At 40.8% G+C, this 13,535-nt stretch overlaps 1 protein-coding gene across 2 annotated transcripts in view; it reads right to left on the minus strand.

Moving 5' to 3' along the window:
• Positions 1-873: 873 nt before the first annotated feature.
• Positions 874-13,535, minus strand: part of LOC110531961 (MAP kinase-activated protein kinase 2) — a 42,279-nt gene continuing 29,617 nt past the window's right edge. For both annotated transcript variants that reach the window (XM_021615507.3, XM_090184176.1), the window contains exons 4-10: positions 7,904-7,983; positions 7,674-7,800; positions 7,440-7,515; positions 7,203-7,327; positions 5,613-5,698; positions 2,588-2,668; positions 874-2,345 (exon numbers count right to left, since the gene is read on the minus strand). In XM_021615507.3, the coding sequence (XP_021471182.2) occupies positions 2,202-2,345; positions 2,588-2,668; positions 5,613-5,698; positions 7,203-7,327; positions 7,440-7,515; positions 7,674-7,800; positions 7,904-7,983 (719 nt within the window). In that variant the 3' untranslated portion in view covers positions 874-2,201. The remainder of the gene's footprint in view (positions 2,346-2,587; positions 2,669-5,612; positions 5,699-7,202; positions 7,328-7,439; positions 7,516-7,673; positions 7,801-7,903; positions 7,984-13,535) is intronic.

The following is a 13,535-nucleotide window of genomic DNA, read 5'->3' on the forward strand; positions in this document are numbered from 1 at the left end:
ACAATACTAACCTAATTGACAGAGTGTAAAGGTGGAAGCATGTACAAAACATAAATATTCCAAAACATGCATCCCGTTTGCAATAAGGCACTAAAGTTATGAAGCAAAAAAAATGTGGCAAAGCTATTTACTTTTTGTCCTGAATACAATGTGTTGTTAATGTATTGGATTTTCCCCAAACAACACGAGTACCACTCTCCATATTTTCAAGCATAGTGGTGGCGGCATCATGTTATGGGTATGCTTGTAATCGTTAAGGACGGGGGAGTTCCAGGATAAAACAGAATGGAGCTAAGCACAGGTAAAATCCCAGAGGAAGACCTGGTTCAGTCTGCTTTGCACCAGACACTGGGAGATGACTTCACTTTTCAGCAGGACAATAACCTAAAACAAGGCCAAATCTACACTGGAGTTGCTTACCAAGACAGTGATTGTCCCGAGTGGCCGAAAATGATAGTCAAGCACTGATCAACAACTAACTTGACAATGATTGAAGAATAAAACATTTAAAAAATGTGCAAATGTTGGAAACCTCTTAGAGACCCACCCAGAAAGACTCACAGCTCCAATTCCTGACAAAAGTGATTATAAAATAGAAACAGGGGGTGAATACTTATCTAATCATATTTTTTTTACAAGTGAGAATTGTTCTTGCACTTTGACATGATTATTTTGTGTTGGCAAAAGGATTGTGAATGCTTTCTGAAGGCACTGTATAAGAGGTTGTCTTTCCATCTCCATGACAGCAGATGGTGGTACAGGGCTGCACAAACAGGATAATGTCCTACATTGCCACAGTTTGACATCAAGGCTACTTTAGGATTGTGGCACAACACCACCAGTCACACATCAATCAACACATTTGAACGGATAAGGGATTTTATACAAGTTTTAATCCAAAAGATAGCCAGTGCTACATGTCATATGTGTACTGCCATACCACTATGCATTACAATGGTGCCCTACACTCAGTGTTCCCCATCACCTAACACAGCAGAAACCCAAAACATTATTGCTGCTGCGTGGAAACTAATAGTGACACTTGTGTTGTATAGTTCATTAGTGGGAATTCACTGAAAATATATTTAAACAATTGCAATCAGGATAATTGTGAAGTAGGCTACAACATCTGTGGGATGTGGTGATTTTGTGATCTCATGGTTTGGATATTTGATAACACAATGTACATTTGCTACAGCCAAAGTGGCTTGAATATTCCCCCACTGTTATCACACTGGGAAAAATTTAAATTTGAGATTAGTCCACAGACCTTGAACTTGTGTCAATCATGCATTACCTCAATGGGAGATAGATGTGTGTGAAAAGTTAGGCTGTGAGCATAAATATCAAGTAAGGATTTTTCCCAATGTCCTCAAGGCACACAGTCTTTCTAAACAGTCAGTCCACTCTAAAAAATATGGTGACTATAACTTTGGCTATGGGTGCGTTGGCTAAGAAATCAAACCCAACCAACAATGAAAACACAGTCAACTGCAGTCATACAACTTAGAAGTCCAATCAAAATAAAATCAGAGAGTTCGGGGCAACAAAAACCTCACACAACAAATAGAAAATGTATATTGTTGGTGTGAGGTGTGAATAAGTATATAAAATGAATGACAACTAAAGGAAGAAGAAACTAAAGGACATCCAATTAAACAAAGAAAAGTGATGCTTCCTCCATTGTGTAGAGTTAACCAGTGCATAGCAGAAAAATATTATGGATCCACAGTATAACTGGAGAAGCATTCAATGTTTTCATGGCAGTATCATCTGAAGAACCACAGATAAAGTTAGAAAAACATGTGGCCAATACCGAGGGGAATCAACAATGATAAAACACAGAACAGAGCTGGGTCAAGATACTGGATTAGTTACAGTGCAGTCAGCTTGCAGTGATCAGCAACAACGACAGAAAAACCCAGTACATCACAGAGACGTGACGATAAACATCTGATCTCTATGTGGACAAAAAAGCACATGAACAAAATGGTTCTTTACCTTGAATGGCAAGGTGGGGGGAAAAAAAACATTAAAATGGGGTAAAACGATGAGAATAAAACAACTAAAAAGGAAGTTCAAAAAACTGGAAAAGTAATATTTCTGGAGATTCAGACTTTCACCCTTTAAATAATCCCTGTTTGCCCTATCAGCTCTCTTTCACCGCATGGAAGGGCATGTGCGGTGCAAGTTATTTTGTTTCACAGGCCTGGTGGTTTAGTGGCTGCATTGTTTGCTTTCTTCCTTCTCTTAATCAGCAGCGGATTGGTCGAATCCTCGATGGTCTTGATTTTGATTTGCTCATAGTCCACTCTCATGGTTGCCAGGGCACTTGTCATTTCCTCCTAGTAACAACAATCACACCATTAGCAAATCACATAGAAACAATTATACATAATGTGTAAAGGACCAAGAACATCCAAAGGAGCAAATGTGCAATTATGTAGATAGAAGCAGACCAAAACACTGTATTTTGTACAGTCTATAGTAGGATATTGTTGTTTTTGTGCTCTGCATGCTAGAGGTGTGTGGATCCAAGTTAGATGCAGAAAGAATGCATTCACATTACTGCAGTGCCAGTGCTCACCTTGACCTCCTCCCAGACGTCCTGCTCCTCCTGCAGCACGCGACTGGTGTGGAGAGGGGTCTGAGGGACCTCCATAGACTGCTGTAGAGAGACCAGCTTAGGTTAGCGCATTGCTTTGGAAAAAGCATTGTGTCCAATCAAGGAACATGAATATAGGATCAAATTGGAAATGTGAAAAGTATTCAGCAACTCTAGGGAGGTCAATTATTACAAAAAAACATGTTGTAAAAGAATATCCCGGTCCCATACCGTATGTGGTTTTATGGTTGCCAAGTTACCATTACTGTGAGGCAAGTTTCTTTGGTATGTCAAAGAAGCGAAACAGAGAGGAGTTAGCTTAAGCACAAACAGACTGGACCACCAGGCAAGAAAAGGATGTGATTGCAGCAACATAATATGCTACAACAGCAAATGTGTCGTGTTGACATCACATGGCCAGTTTAGTTTAGTTGACTGAGGAATGTGATTGTCATTAGGACTTCATGCGGTGGTACATATGATTAACTTCATCCATGACGCTTGTAAGTTTCTTTTTATTTGATTTATTTATCCGTTATTTTACCAGGTAAGTTGACTGAGAACATGTTCTCATTTACAGCAACGACCTGGGGAATAGTTACAGTGGAGAGGAGGGGGATGAATGAGCCAATTGTAAACTGGGGATTATTAGGTGACCGTGATGGTTTGAGGGCCAGGTTGGGAATTTAGCCAGGACACCGGGGTTAACACCCCTACTCTTACGATAAGTGCCATGGGATCTTTAATGACCTCAGAGAGTCAGGACACCCGTTTAACGTCCCATCTGAAATATGTATTTTTTTAGACCAGAGGAAAGAGTGCCTCCTACTGGCCCTGCAACACCACTTCCAGCAGCATCTGGTCTCACATCCAGGAACTGACCAGGACTAACCCTGCTTAGCTTCAGAAGCAAGGCAGCAGTGGTATGCAGGGTGGTATGCTGCTGGCAATTGTAATGTACAGTGGTGTAAGAATATTTTAGGATAATACACACAACACAGAGGACTAGAGGTCAATAGGAAATTAACGATCAATGGAAACAGTTGATTTTCAATTCAACATCTGGTTAGAATCTGTGTAGGGGTTTCAGTTCTGGATTCATGTGGCAAGATCTCATTGGTCAGAATCGTCCATACATTGAGCCTATAACAGAATAACTTATTTTTTGGCCATTGGCCCAATTTTACTGCAAGGAATTGTAATTGGTCAATCAAAGGCTCGGGTTAAGGGTTATAAATTACCTCCTGTGTCTTTGTTCTGTGGAGAATCATTGAGGACAGGAAAGAATGAACATCGACCATCTACTTCCCAGCATAACATCTATGATTTTCTCCCCCTGATTTGCTTTGGGGGCTGTGTTATTGAAGAATAAGATCAACTGCTAACAGTGGGTATAGAAAGTTAATTGGCTTCTGTGGTCAATTGTAGTGACGTTGATAAGTTCAGAATAAAAGGAGTTGTTCATAGAGGACTCCACTGCTTAGTAGTACAATTCAAAGCAAAGAATCCACTATGGGCGGAAAGGTACTTTCAAATGATCTACGAGATAAAATTGTGGAAAGTCGGGATTGATATAAAAAAAGTAAAAGGCTTTGTCTATCCCTCGGAGCACAGTTAAGACCATTAGTAAGAAGTGGAAGGTATGGCACCACCCAGACCCTACATAGTTCAGGCTGTCGCTCCAAACTGAATGATCGGGCAAGGAGGAGACTGATCAGAGGCTACCAAGAAGCCAATGGCGACTTTGAAGGAGCTTCAGGTCTTTACGGCAAAGACTGGTCAACGTGTGCGTGCATATGACCACAATATCACAAGCGCTCCACAAATCTGGCCTCTATGGGAGGGTGGCAAGAAAAAAAACCTCCTCAAAAAAAGCCACATCAAGTCTTGTTTGAGCTTTGCCAAAAATCACATTGTAGATTCTGAGGCCAAGTGGCAAGAGGTACTGAGGTCAAAACCCAACATCTTTCCACCCAAAGAACCCCATGCCTAGAGTAAAGCTTGGCGGTGGCAACATCCTGTTGATGGGGTGTTTCTCTTCAGCAGGGACTGGAGCACTTGTCAGAATAGAAGGGAAAATGGACAGTACAAAATACCGACAAATTCTTGAGGAAGACCTGCAGCCCTCCGCCAAGAAATTTAATATGGGAAGATGGATCACATTTCAACATGACAAATGGCCTAAAGCACACTGCCAAAGTAATAGTACAGTGGCTGAAGGACAAGAAGGTAAATATCCTTGAGTGTCCTAGACAGAGCACCGACCTAAATCCCATTGAAACTCTGTGGAATGACTCCAAGAGTGTAGTCCGTGAACGGTCACCATGCAATTTGTCTGAGTTTGAACAACTCTACAAGGAAGAATGGGCAAATATTGCACAGCCTACGTGTACAAAGTAAATAGAGGCATATTCAAAAAGAGACTCGTGGCTGTAATTCAAGCAAAATGTGGTTCCAAGTATTTACTCAGGGGGGTGTTCACGTATCCAAACAGGGTATTTTACTGTATTCATGTCAATACATTTTCTAGATTTCCCCCCCCACCTCGATATTGTGGGTTACTGTGTAAAAGCCGGAAAAGGTCTGACTTAATGCGTTTTCATTTCAGGCTGTATGTCAACGAAAAGGTGAAGATTTTGAAAGGGAATAATAAAAGTCACCAACAATGTTAAATGTGGTGTAAACCAAATGGTAAGGAATAATTGTTTCCCTCTGCTGCTGTCTTGGTTGGACCAGGCCCCTCTGAAAAATATATGTTTAACTTAATGAGACTAACCTAGATAAATTAAGGTTAAATAAAAATGTAATATGATAACTTTTGAGAATTGTGAAATTCCATTCAGAAACAAACAACCATTTATTGCACTCTTCTGTTGTCTTCTTGTGGTCTAGTTGCATTGAAAGTTGCTAGTGAATAATCAGTATGCATCTTCATAACAATTGACAACGACTGCATCATGGTCCAACTGCCTGGACTATAGGGATAACAGAAGGGTGCTGTGATTACATTGATCCAGGGGTGGTTCATGAACTCTGTGATGCTCATCCTCTGGGTGGGCTCAGTCTTCAGTAAGTGACGGATCAACTGTTTGGCTGGAGAGAGAAAACACAGGAAAACAGTTAGTTAAGCAATTCAGGTAATTACCATCAAAGTCAAGATATTCATTTTGAACCCAGCCCATATACAGTTGAAGTCAGATAATTACATACACTTAGGTTGGAGTCATTAAAACTAGTTTTTCATGTTAAACAATAGTTTTGGCAAGTCGGTTAGGACATCTACTTTGTGCATGACACAAGTAATTTTTTACAGACAGATTATATCACTTATAATTCACTGTATCACAATTCCAGTGGGTCAGATGTTCATACACACTAAGTTGACTGTGCCTTTAAACAGCTTGGAAAATTCCAGAAAATGATGTCATGGCTTCAGAAGCTTCTGATAGGCTAACTGACATCATTTGAGTCAATTGGAGGTGTACCTGTGGATGTATTTCACGGCCTACCTTCAAAATCTTTGCTTGACATCATGGGGAAATCAAAATAAATGAGCCAAGACCTCAGAAAAAAATTGGAGACCTCCACAAGTCTGGTTCATCCTTGGGAGCAATTTCCAAATGCCTGAAGTTACCACGTTCATCTGTACAAACAATAGTACGCAAGTATAAACACCATGGGACCACGCAGCCGTCATACCGCTCAGGAAGGAAACACGTTCTGTCTCCTAGAGATGAACGTACTTTGGTGCGAAAAGTGCAAATCAATCCTAGAACATCAGCAAAGGACCTTGAGAAGATGTTGGAGGAAGCAGGTACAAAATTATCTATATCCACAGTTTGGAGGAAAAAGGGGGAGGCTTGCAAGCCGAAGAACACCATCCCAACCATGAAGCACGGGGGTGGCAGCATCATGTTGAGGGGGTGCTCTGCTGCAGTAGGGACTGGTGCACTTCACAAAATAGGTGGCATCATGAGGTAGGAAAATTATGTGGATATATTGAAGCAATATCTCAAGACATCCGTCAGGAAATTAAAGCTTGGTCGCAAATGGGTCTTCCAAATGGACAATGACCCCAAGTATACTTCCAAAGTTTTGGAAAAATGGCTTAAGAACAACAAAGTCAAGGTATTGGAGTGGCCATCACAAAGATCTGACCTCAATCCTATAGAAAATGTGTGGGTTGAACTGAAAAAGCATGTGCGAGCAAGGAGGCCTACAAACCTGACTGTCAGCAGGAGTGGGCCAAAATTCACCCAACTTATTGTGGGAAGCCTGTGGAAGACTAGCCAAAACATTTGACCCAAGTTAAACAATTTAAAGGCAATGCTACCAAATACTAATTGAGTGTATGTAAACTTCTGACCCACTGGGAATGTGATGAAAGAAATAAAAGCTGAAATAAATCAATTTCCTTCTATTATTCTGACATTTCACATTCTTAAAATAAAGTGGTGATCTGACCAAAGACAGGGAATTTTTTACTAGGAATAAATGTCAGAAATTGTGAAAAACTGAGTTTAAATGTATTTGGCTAAGGTGCATGTAGACTTCCGACTTCAACTGTAAATATCTGTCTTCTCTCTCTCTCTCTTACCGTCCTCTGACACGTCAGACCACTCTGGGTTGGGGAACTCGTACTGTCCGTTCCTGATGCGCTTTTTCATCCCAGGGGAGATGGCCAGGCCGTGGTTAGAGTAGAAGGGAGGATATCCACACAGCCTAGGTGGTAGGAGGAGAGGAGAATATATAAGAACCACGTAAGGTCGTACATCTTGTACAGCGCAGTTATTGGGAATTGATTCATGCTGTCAAGCTATTTTGTATCACTTACAGGATATACATGATAACACCCAGAGACCACATATCACAGGATTTGTCGTACTTCTCTGGACCAAGAACCTCAGGGGCTGAGATCAAGGAGAGGAAATACAGACTCAAAATTCATTGAAGCCTTGTATTTTATGAACTTAATCATCAATGCCACTGAAATATTCACGAATAATTATACTAACAGGGTAGGCTGTACTATTAAACCAGTCAGTAAGACTGAGTTGTGTAACCTTACCAACATAATAGGGGGTGTAGCATGGCGTTGCCAGGGAGTTGAGTGTGGTGATTTCTTTGGCAAACCCAAAATCGGTTAGTTTGAGGAGTGCATCTGGTTTTTTGGAAGTGTACAACAGATTTTCTGGCTGATGGACGAGAAAATAGCATAATTATTTATTGGACTGAACATGTACGCAAAATAAGAGATGTTTAGTGTAATTCTGTTCATTGAATCACCAGAGACTTTACCTTAATGTCTCTATGAGCGATGTCAATGGCATGCAGGTACTGGATAGCTTCTCCTATACTCTTCATGATGTCAGAGGCCTCTAGACGGGGTGGAAGAGAAGAGAAAGACCGAGTTAGAGGCATAACTGAGAGAGTGAACAGAGTTGAATACCAGTGGAGTGAAGGGATAAGAGGTCGGCCGACTGATTTTTAAACACCGATACAAATTGGAGGACCGAAATAAGCCAAAACCGATTAACCCAGACGATTTTTACATACATACATACATACATACATACATACATACATACATACATACATACATACGTGACAATTACAAAAATACTGAATGAACAATGAACACTTTATTTTAACTTAATATAATACATAAATAAAATTAATTTAGTCTCAAATAAATAATGAAACATGTTCAATTTGGTTTAAATAATGCAAAAACACCATGTTGGAGAAGAAAGTAAAAGTGCAATATGTGCCTTGTAAAAAAGCTAATGTTTAAGTTCCTTGCTCAGAACATGAGAACATATGAAAACTGGTGGTTCCTTTTAACATGAGTCTTCAATATTCCCAGTTTTAGGTTGTAGTGCAGAAAGCAGAGCTTGTCTGCATGCTCCACTGTCAGTCTGCTCCTCTGCTTATCATAAAATTATCCCCACCTCACTGAACACTCTCTCGCTTGGGACTGAAGAAGGTGGGGGACAGAGAAACGTCTTTATCAGTGGAGTGAGTGATTGAAGTCTGTCCTCATTCTGCTTCCGCCACTCCAAAGGCAAGCCACTCTTTCTGTCAATGACAGGCTATGTGAGGTAACGCTCCAACTCCATTTCAAAACTTCACTGGACTGTCCTATTGACTTCCAACGACTCTAGTGTAGAGGCTGTCCACCAGACGGACTCTTAGCACCTGGATCTGGGTCCTCCTCTTCACTAGTCTCCTCTTCACTAGTCCCAGCTGTGGCTCTGGGATTTGGTTTCTTAGAAGGTCAGATTTGTTTTTCAGCCACTCTTTTGCTTTCTCTCGTGCTGTCCCTGAGGTGAAGGCGAAGCTCTAGTAACGTGGATCCAGGACAGTTGCCAGCACCAGGCACTTGGTCTGCTCGGCCTTGGAGAACCACCTTGTCAGACTGTCCAGCATGGTCTTCCGTAAAGTTGATGCCTTGAGTAAAAGAACCCTCCTGCTGCAGCTTCAGCACCGACACACCGGGGATGATCAAATCAAATGTATTTATATAGCCCTTCGTACATCAGCTGATATGTCAAAGTGCTGTACAGAAACCCAGCCTAAAACCCCAAACAGCAAGCAATGCAGGTGTAGAAGGTGGCTAGGAAAAACTCCCTAGAAAGGCCAAAACCTAGGAAGAAACCTAGAGAGGAACCAGGCTGTGGGGTGGCCAGTCCTCTTCTGGCTGTGCATGCGGCTGCGGCTGCATGCGGCTGTAGAGTTGGAGAGGCACATCTCCAGTGTCACCTCCTCCATAGGTGCCAGAGTCTTAATTAGGTTAGAGACAATGTCCCACTGTGCAGCAGACAAACTGCTGATGTGTCCGTATTCACCTGCATTCACATTCAGTGCACGCCTCTGTTCAAACATCCTCTGCAACATGTGTAGTGTTGAGTTCCAGAGAGTTTGAACTTCTTGGATGATGCTGTGTTTGGGAAGGCCAAGCACTTCCTGAATGACCCTCAGCCTCTGTTTGGCCAGTACAGAGTGGTCAAAGTGAGTTGCACAGCTCTTCAACATGGCAATAATGTCTAGCACAGCTCTGACTGGATAGGCCATCATTGATTACAAGCTGTAGGGTGTGTGCACTGCAGCTGAAGTCTGGAAGCTCTGCCAGTCTCATACCTTTCACCATGTTTGCCCCACTGTCCCTGAGGACCAGCACTACACGTTCTGTGTGGATTTCACAGTATTACAACATGGTCAAAAACATCTCTGATGTAGTTTCCTGTGTGTGGTCCAATCGTAGTCTTGACATTCAGCACAACCTGCTTTCTTGTCCAGACATTGTCAATGAAATGTCCAGTAAGGCTCATCAGGGATTCTGTAGTGCCTGACCAGCAGTCAGTTGTGAATGCCATGTGTGGAGCATTCACTGGTGCCACCAGATTCTTCGCAACTCTTTCATGCGTTTTATCTAGCATTTCTGTGGAGGTAGAATCTTTCATCTTTAATCCTGTGCCAGGGTTCAGCAAGAGTAATCAGCCACTGAAAACCAACATCATCTCAAAAATGGCTTCATCCATCTTCTTGGCCCTTGGGTCTTTTGTCTTATCTTGCCATTTTGTTTGTTTATTAAAAAGTTGCAATATTGTAGCTTGCGATGTGTCTATCACCTTTTCCTTGTGAAGAATTTGTATTTGCTTTTTTCATCACTGCTTCCTTATGAGCATTTGGATGAGTGATCTTAAGGTGATTCCAGTTTGGTGGTATTCTTTGACCTACATCTTTCTCACAAATGAGACACATTGCTTTCCCTGGTGCCAATTCAATGTAAAAGTCCCACACTGGTGCTCTGCTTTTCTCTGCCGCCTGTAAAATTAATATAATCGTACACACACGCACAGCTCTCTGCAGTGACAAGGATACTGAAGAGTCTGCTTAGGAGATACAAATACTCTCTGTTTGAATAATAAAACTATAGTTTAAGTTACCTGTGGATGAATGTTGAAAACAAAAAACTAATTTCTATATGCATGAAATCCTATTTTAATAATAAGAAGAAGATTTGACTAAAATTGTGACTCATAATTCCCATGACACCTTCCAGCAAAATCTGAAAAGCAGTTCCTTCATTCATTTATTCCTTAGGATATTTTTAGATTCACTTCAAATAAGGTCTGTGTTTCTTGTAGGCTTACACCACCTTGCCAATTTGATAACTGTGTAGATATCCATAGGACAAGGTAACTCTGATCAATATTGGCTAAATATAAGCGAAGATATATTTTTTTTGTAGAGTGGAGTTTATGAAAATATGTTGACAAACGTTACCTTATATTTGCGAGATTTACACGAGCATCAACATGCTGAGGTGGTTTAAGCCTACACGAAACACAGACTGTAATTGAAGTAAATCAAGACATTCCCCACAGAAGGGATGAATGGTAAAATAACGAAGGAACCCCTTTCAAGTTCAGCTGCAAGTTACTATAGGAATTATGACGTGTCAACTATTTCGCTCTATACCATTTGTATTTCATATACCTTTGACTATTGGATCTTATAGGCACTTTAGTATTGCCAGCCTATTCTCGGGAGTTGATAGGCTTGAAGTCATAAACAGCGCTGTGCTTCAAGCATTGCTAAGAGCTGCTGGCAAACGCAGTAAAGTGCTGTTTGAATGAATGCTTACGAGCCTGCTGCTGCCTACCACCGCTCAATCAGACTGCTCTATCAAATCATAGACTTAATTATAATATACTAAAACACACAGAAAAACGAGCCTTTGGTCATTAATATGGTCAAATCCGGAAACTACCATTTAAAAAACAAAATGTTTTTTTCTTTCAGTGTATTACCGAAGCGTTCTGTATTTTATCGAACGAGTGGCAACCGTAAATCTAAATATTGCTGTTAACATTGAAGGTTGTGCAATGTATGTCTTAAGTACGTAAAATTCTGGCAAATGAATTACGGTCTTTGTTGGGAAGAAATGGTCTTCACACAGTTCGCAACAAGCCAGGTGGCCCAAGCTGCTGCATATATCCTGACTCTGCTTGCACTGAACGCAAGAGAAGTGACACAATTTCACTACAAGTTAATATTGCCTGCTAACATGAATCTTTTAACTAAATAAGCAGGTTTAAAATAATATATTTATGTGTATTGATTTTAAGAAAAGGTATTGATGTTGATCGTTAGGTACATTAGTGCAACGATTGTGCTTTTTTCACGGATGCTCTTTTGTGAAATCAGCACCCGTTGAGCGAAGTTGAAGTAGGCTGTGACTCGATGATAAATTAACAGGCACTGCAGTGACTATATGCAACACAGGACAAGATAATCACAAGTTAACTATGTGAAGATTGATCATTTTTTTATATAGTTAAGTTTAATGCTAGCTAGCAACTTACCTTGGCTCCTTGTAGCCACAAGGTCCTTTTGATGCTGCACTCGCAAAACAGGTGGTCAGCCTGCCTGGATTGCAATTTAATCAGCGTCCAAAAAGGCAGATTACCGATTGTTAAGAAAACTTGAAAATCGGCCCTAGTTAATCGGTCGACCTCTAGAAGGGATACATTATTCATATGGTGAGAAATTAGAGAAAATATTTTTTATTACTAGGGCAGTGGGGGTCATGAAATTTTGGCAGACGGTGATTGTCAAGCAAATAACTGCTCGTCTCACGGTAACTGACCGTTAATTAACATACACATTTAGCATCTACTGGCTTCCATGCATAGCCTACAAGCCACTGATTACCTTTGGAACATCTACCTTTTAAAAAGTCTAATAAAGCCATGTAATATAGCCTACAATCACAATCAATCCGTTCTTTATTTTAGACAGGTCTAAAGAAACATGATATGAAAAAATATATATATTTCAGATTAACAGAATAGCATACTCCTGAGTTGTCCTTATGTCAGGCCCTGATCTGCCTATGCCATATGGCTGTGGGCAACAGTAGTTCATGTAGCAGACATTTGCCTAGAACACATAGATGAATACAATGAGGGAGTGCACTCATGCAGCTATTCTGTGTTGAGTGGTTAACAAAGAAATAGGTACTCCTATATTCTTAATGTAGAGTTATTTACGTAATTTTAGTTGGGCTACAGTTGAAGTCGGAAGTTTACATTCACCTTAGCCAAATACGTTTAAACTCAGTTTTTCACAATTCCTGACATTTAATTCCAGTAAAAATTCCCTGTTTTAGGTAAATTTGGATCACCACTTTATTTTAAGAATATGAAATGTCTGAATAATAGTAGAGAGAATTATTTATTTCAGCCTTTATTTCTTTCATGACATTCCCAGTGGGTCAGAAGTTTACATATACTCAATTAGTATTTGGTAGCATTGCCTTTAAATTGTTTAACTTGGGTCAAACGTTTTGGCTAGCCTTCCACAGGCTTCCCACAATAAATTGGGTGAATTTTGGCCCATTCCTCCTGACAGAGCTGGTGTAACTGAGTCAGGTTTGTAGGCCTCCTTGCTCGCACAGACTTTTCCAGTTCTGCCCACAAATGTTCTATATTATTGAGGTCAGGGCTTTGTGATGGCCACTCCAATACCTTGACTTTGTTTTCCTTAAGCGATTTTGCCACAACTTTGGAAGTATGCTTGGGGTCATTGTCCATTTGGAAGACCGATTCGCGACCAAGCTTTAACTTCCTGACTGATGTCTTGAGATGTTGCTTCAATATACACACATAATTTTCCTACCTCATGATGCCATCTATTTTGTGAAGTGCACCAGTCCCTCCTGCAGCAAAACACCCCACAACATGATGCTGCCACCCCCGTGCTTCATGGATGGGATGGTGTTCTTCAGCTTGCAAGTCTCCTCCTTTTTCCTCCAAACATAATGACGGTCATTATGGCCAAACAGTTCTGTTTTTGTTTCATCAGACCAGAGGACATTTCTCCAAAAAGTACGGTCTTTGTTCCCATGTGCGGTTGCAAACCG

The sequence above is a fragment of the Oncorhynchus mykiss genome, chromosome 9 (genome assembly GCF_057628025.1).
Source record: "Oncorhynchus mykiss isolate SJ-2025 chromosome 9, ASM5762802v1, whole genome shotgun sequence".
Taxonomy (NCBI): Eukaryota; Metazoa; Chordata; class Actinopteri; order Salmoniformes; family Salmonidae; genus Oncorhynchus; species Oncorhynchus mykiss.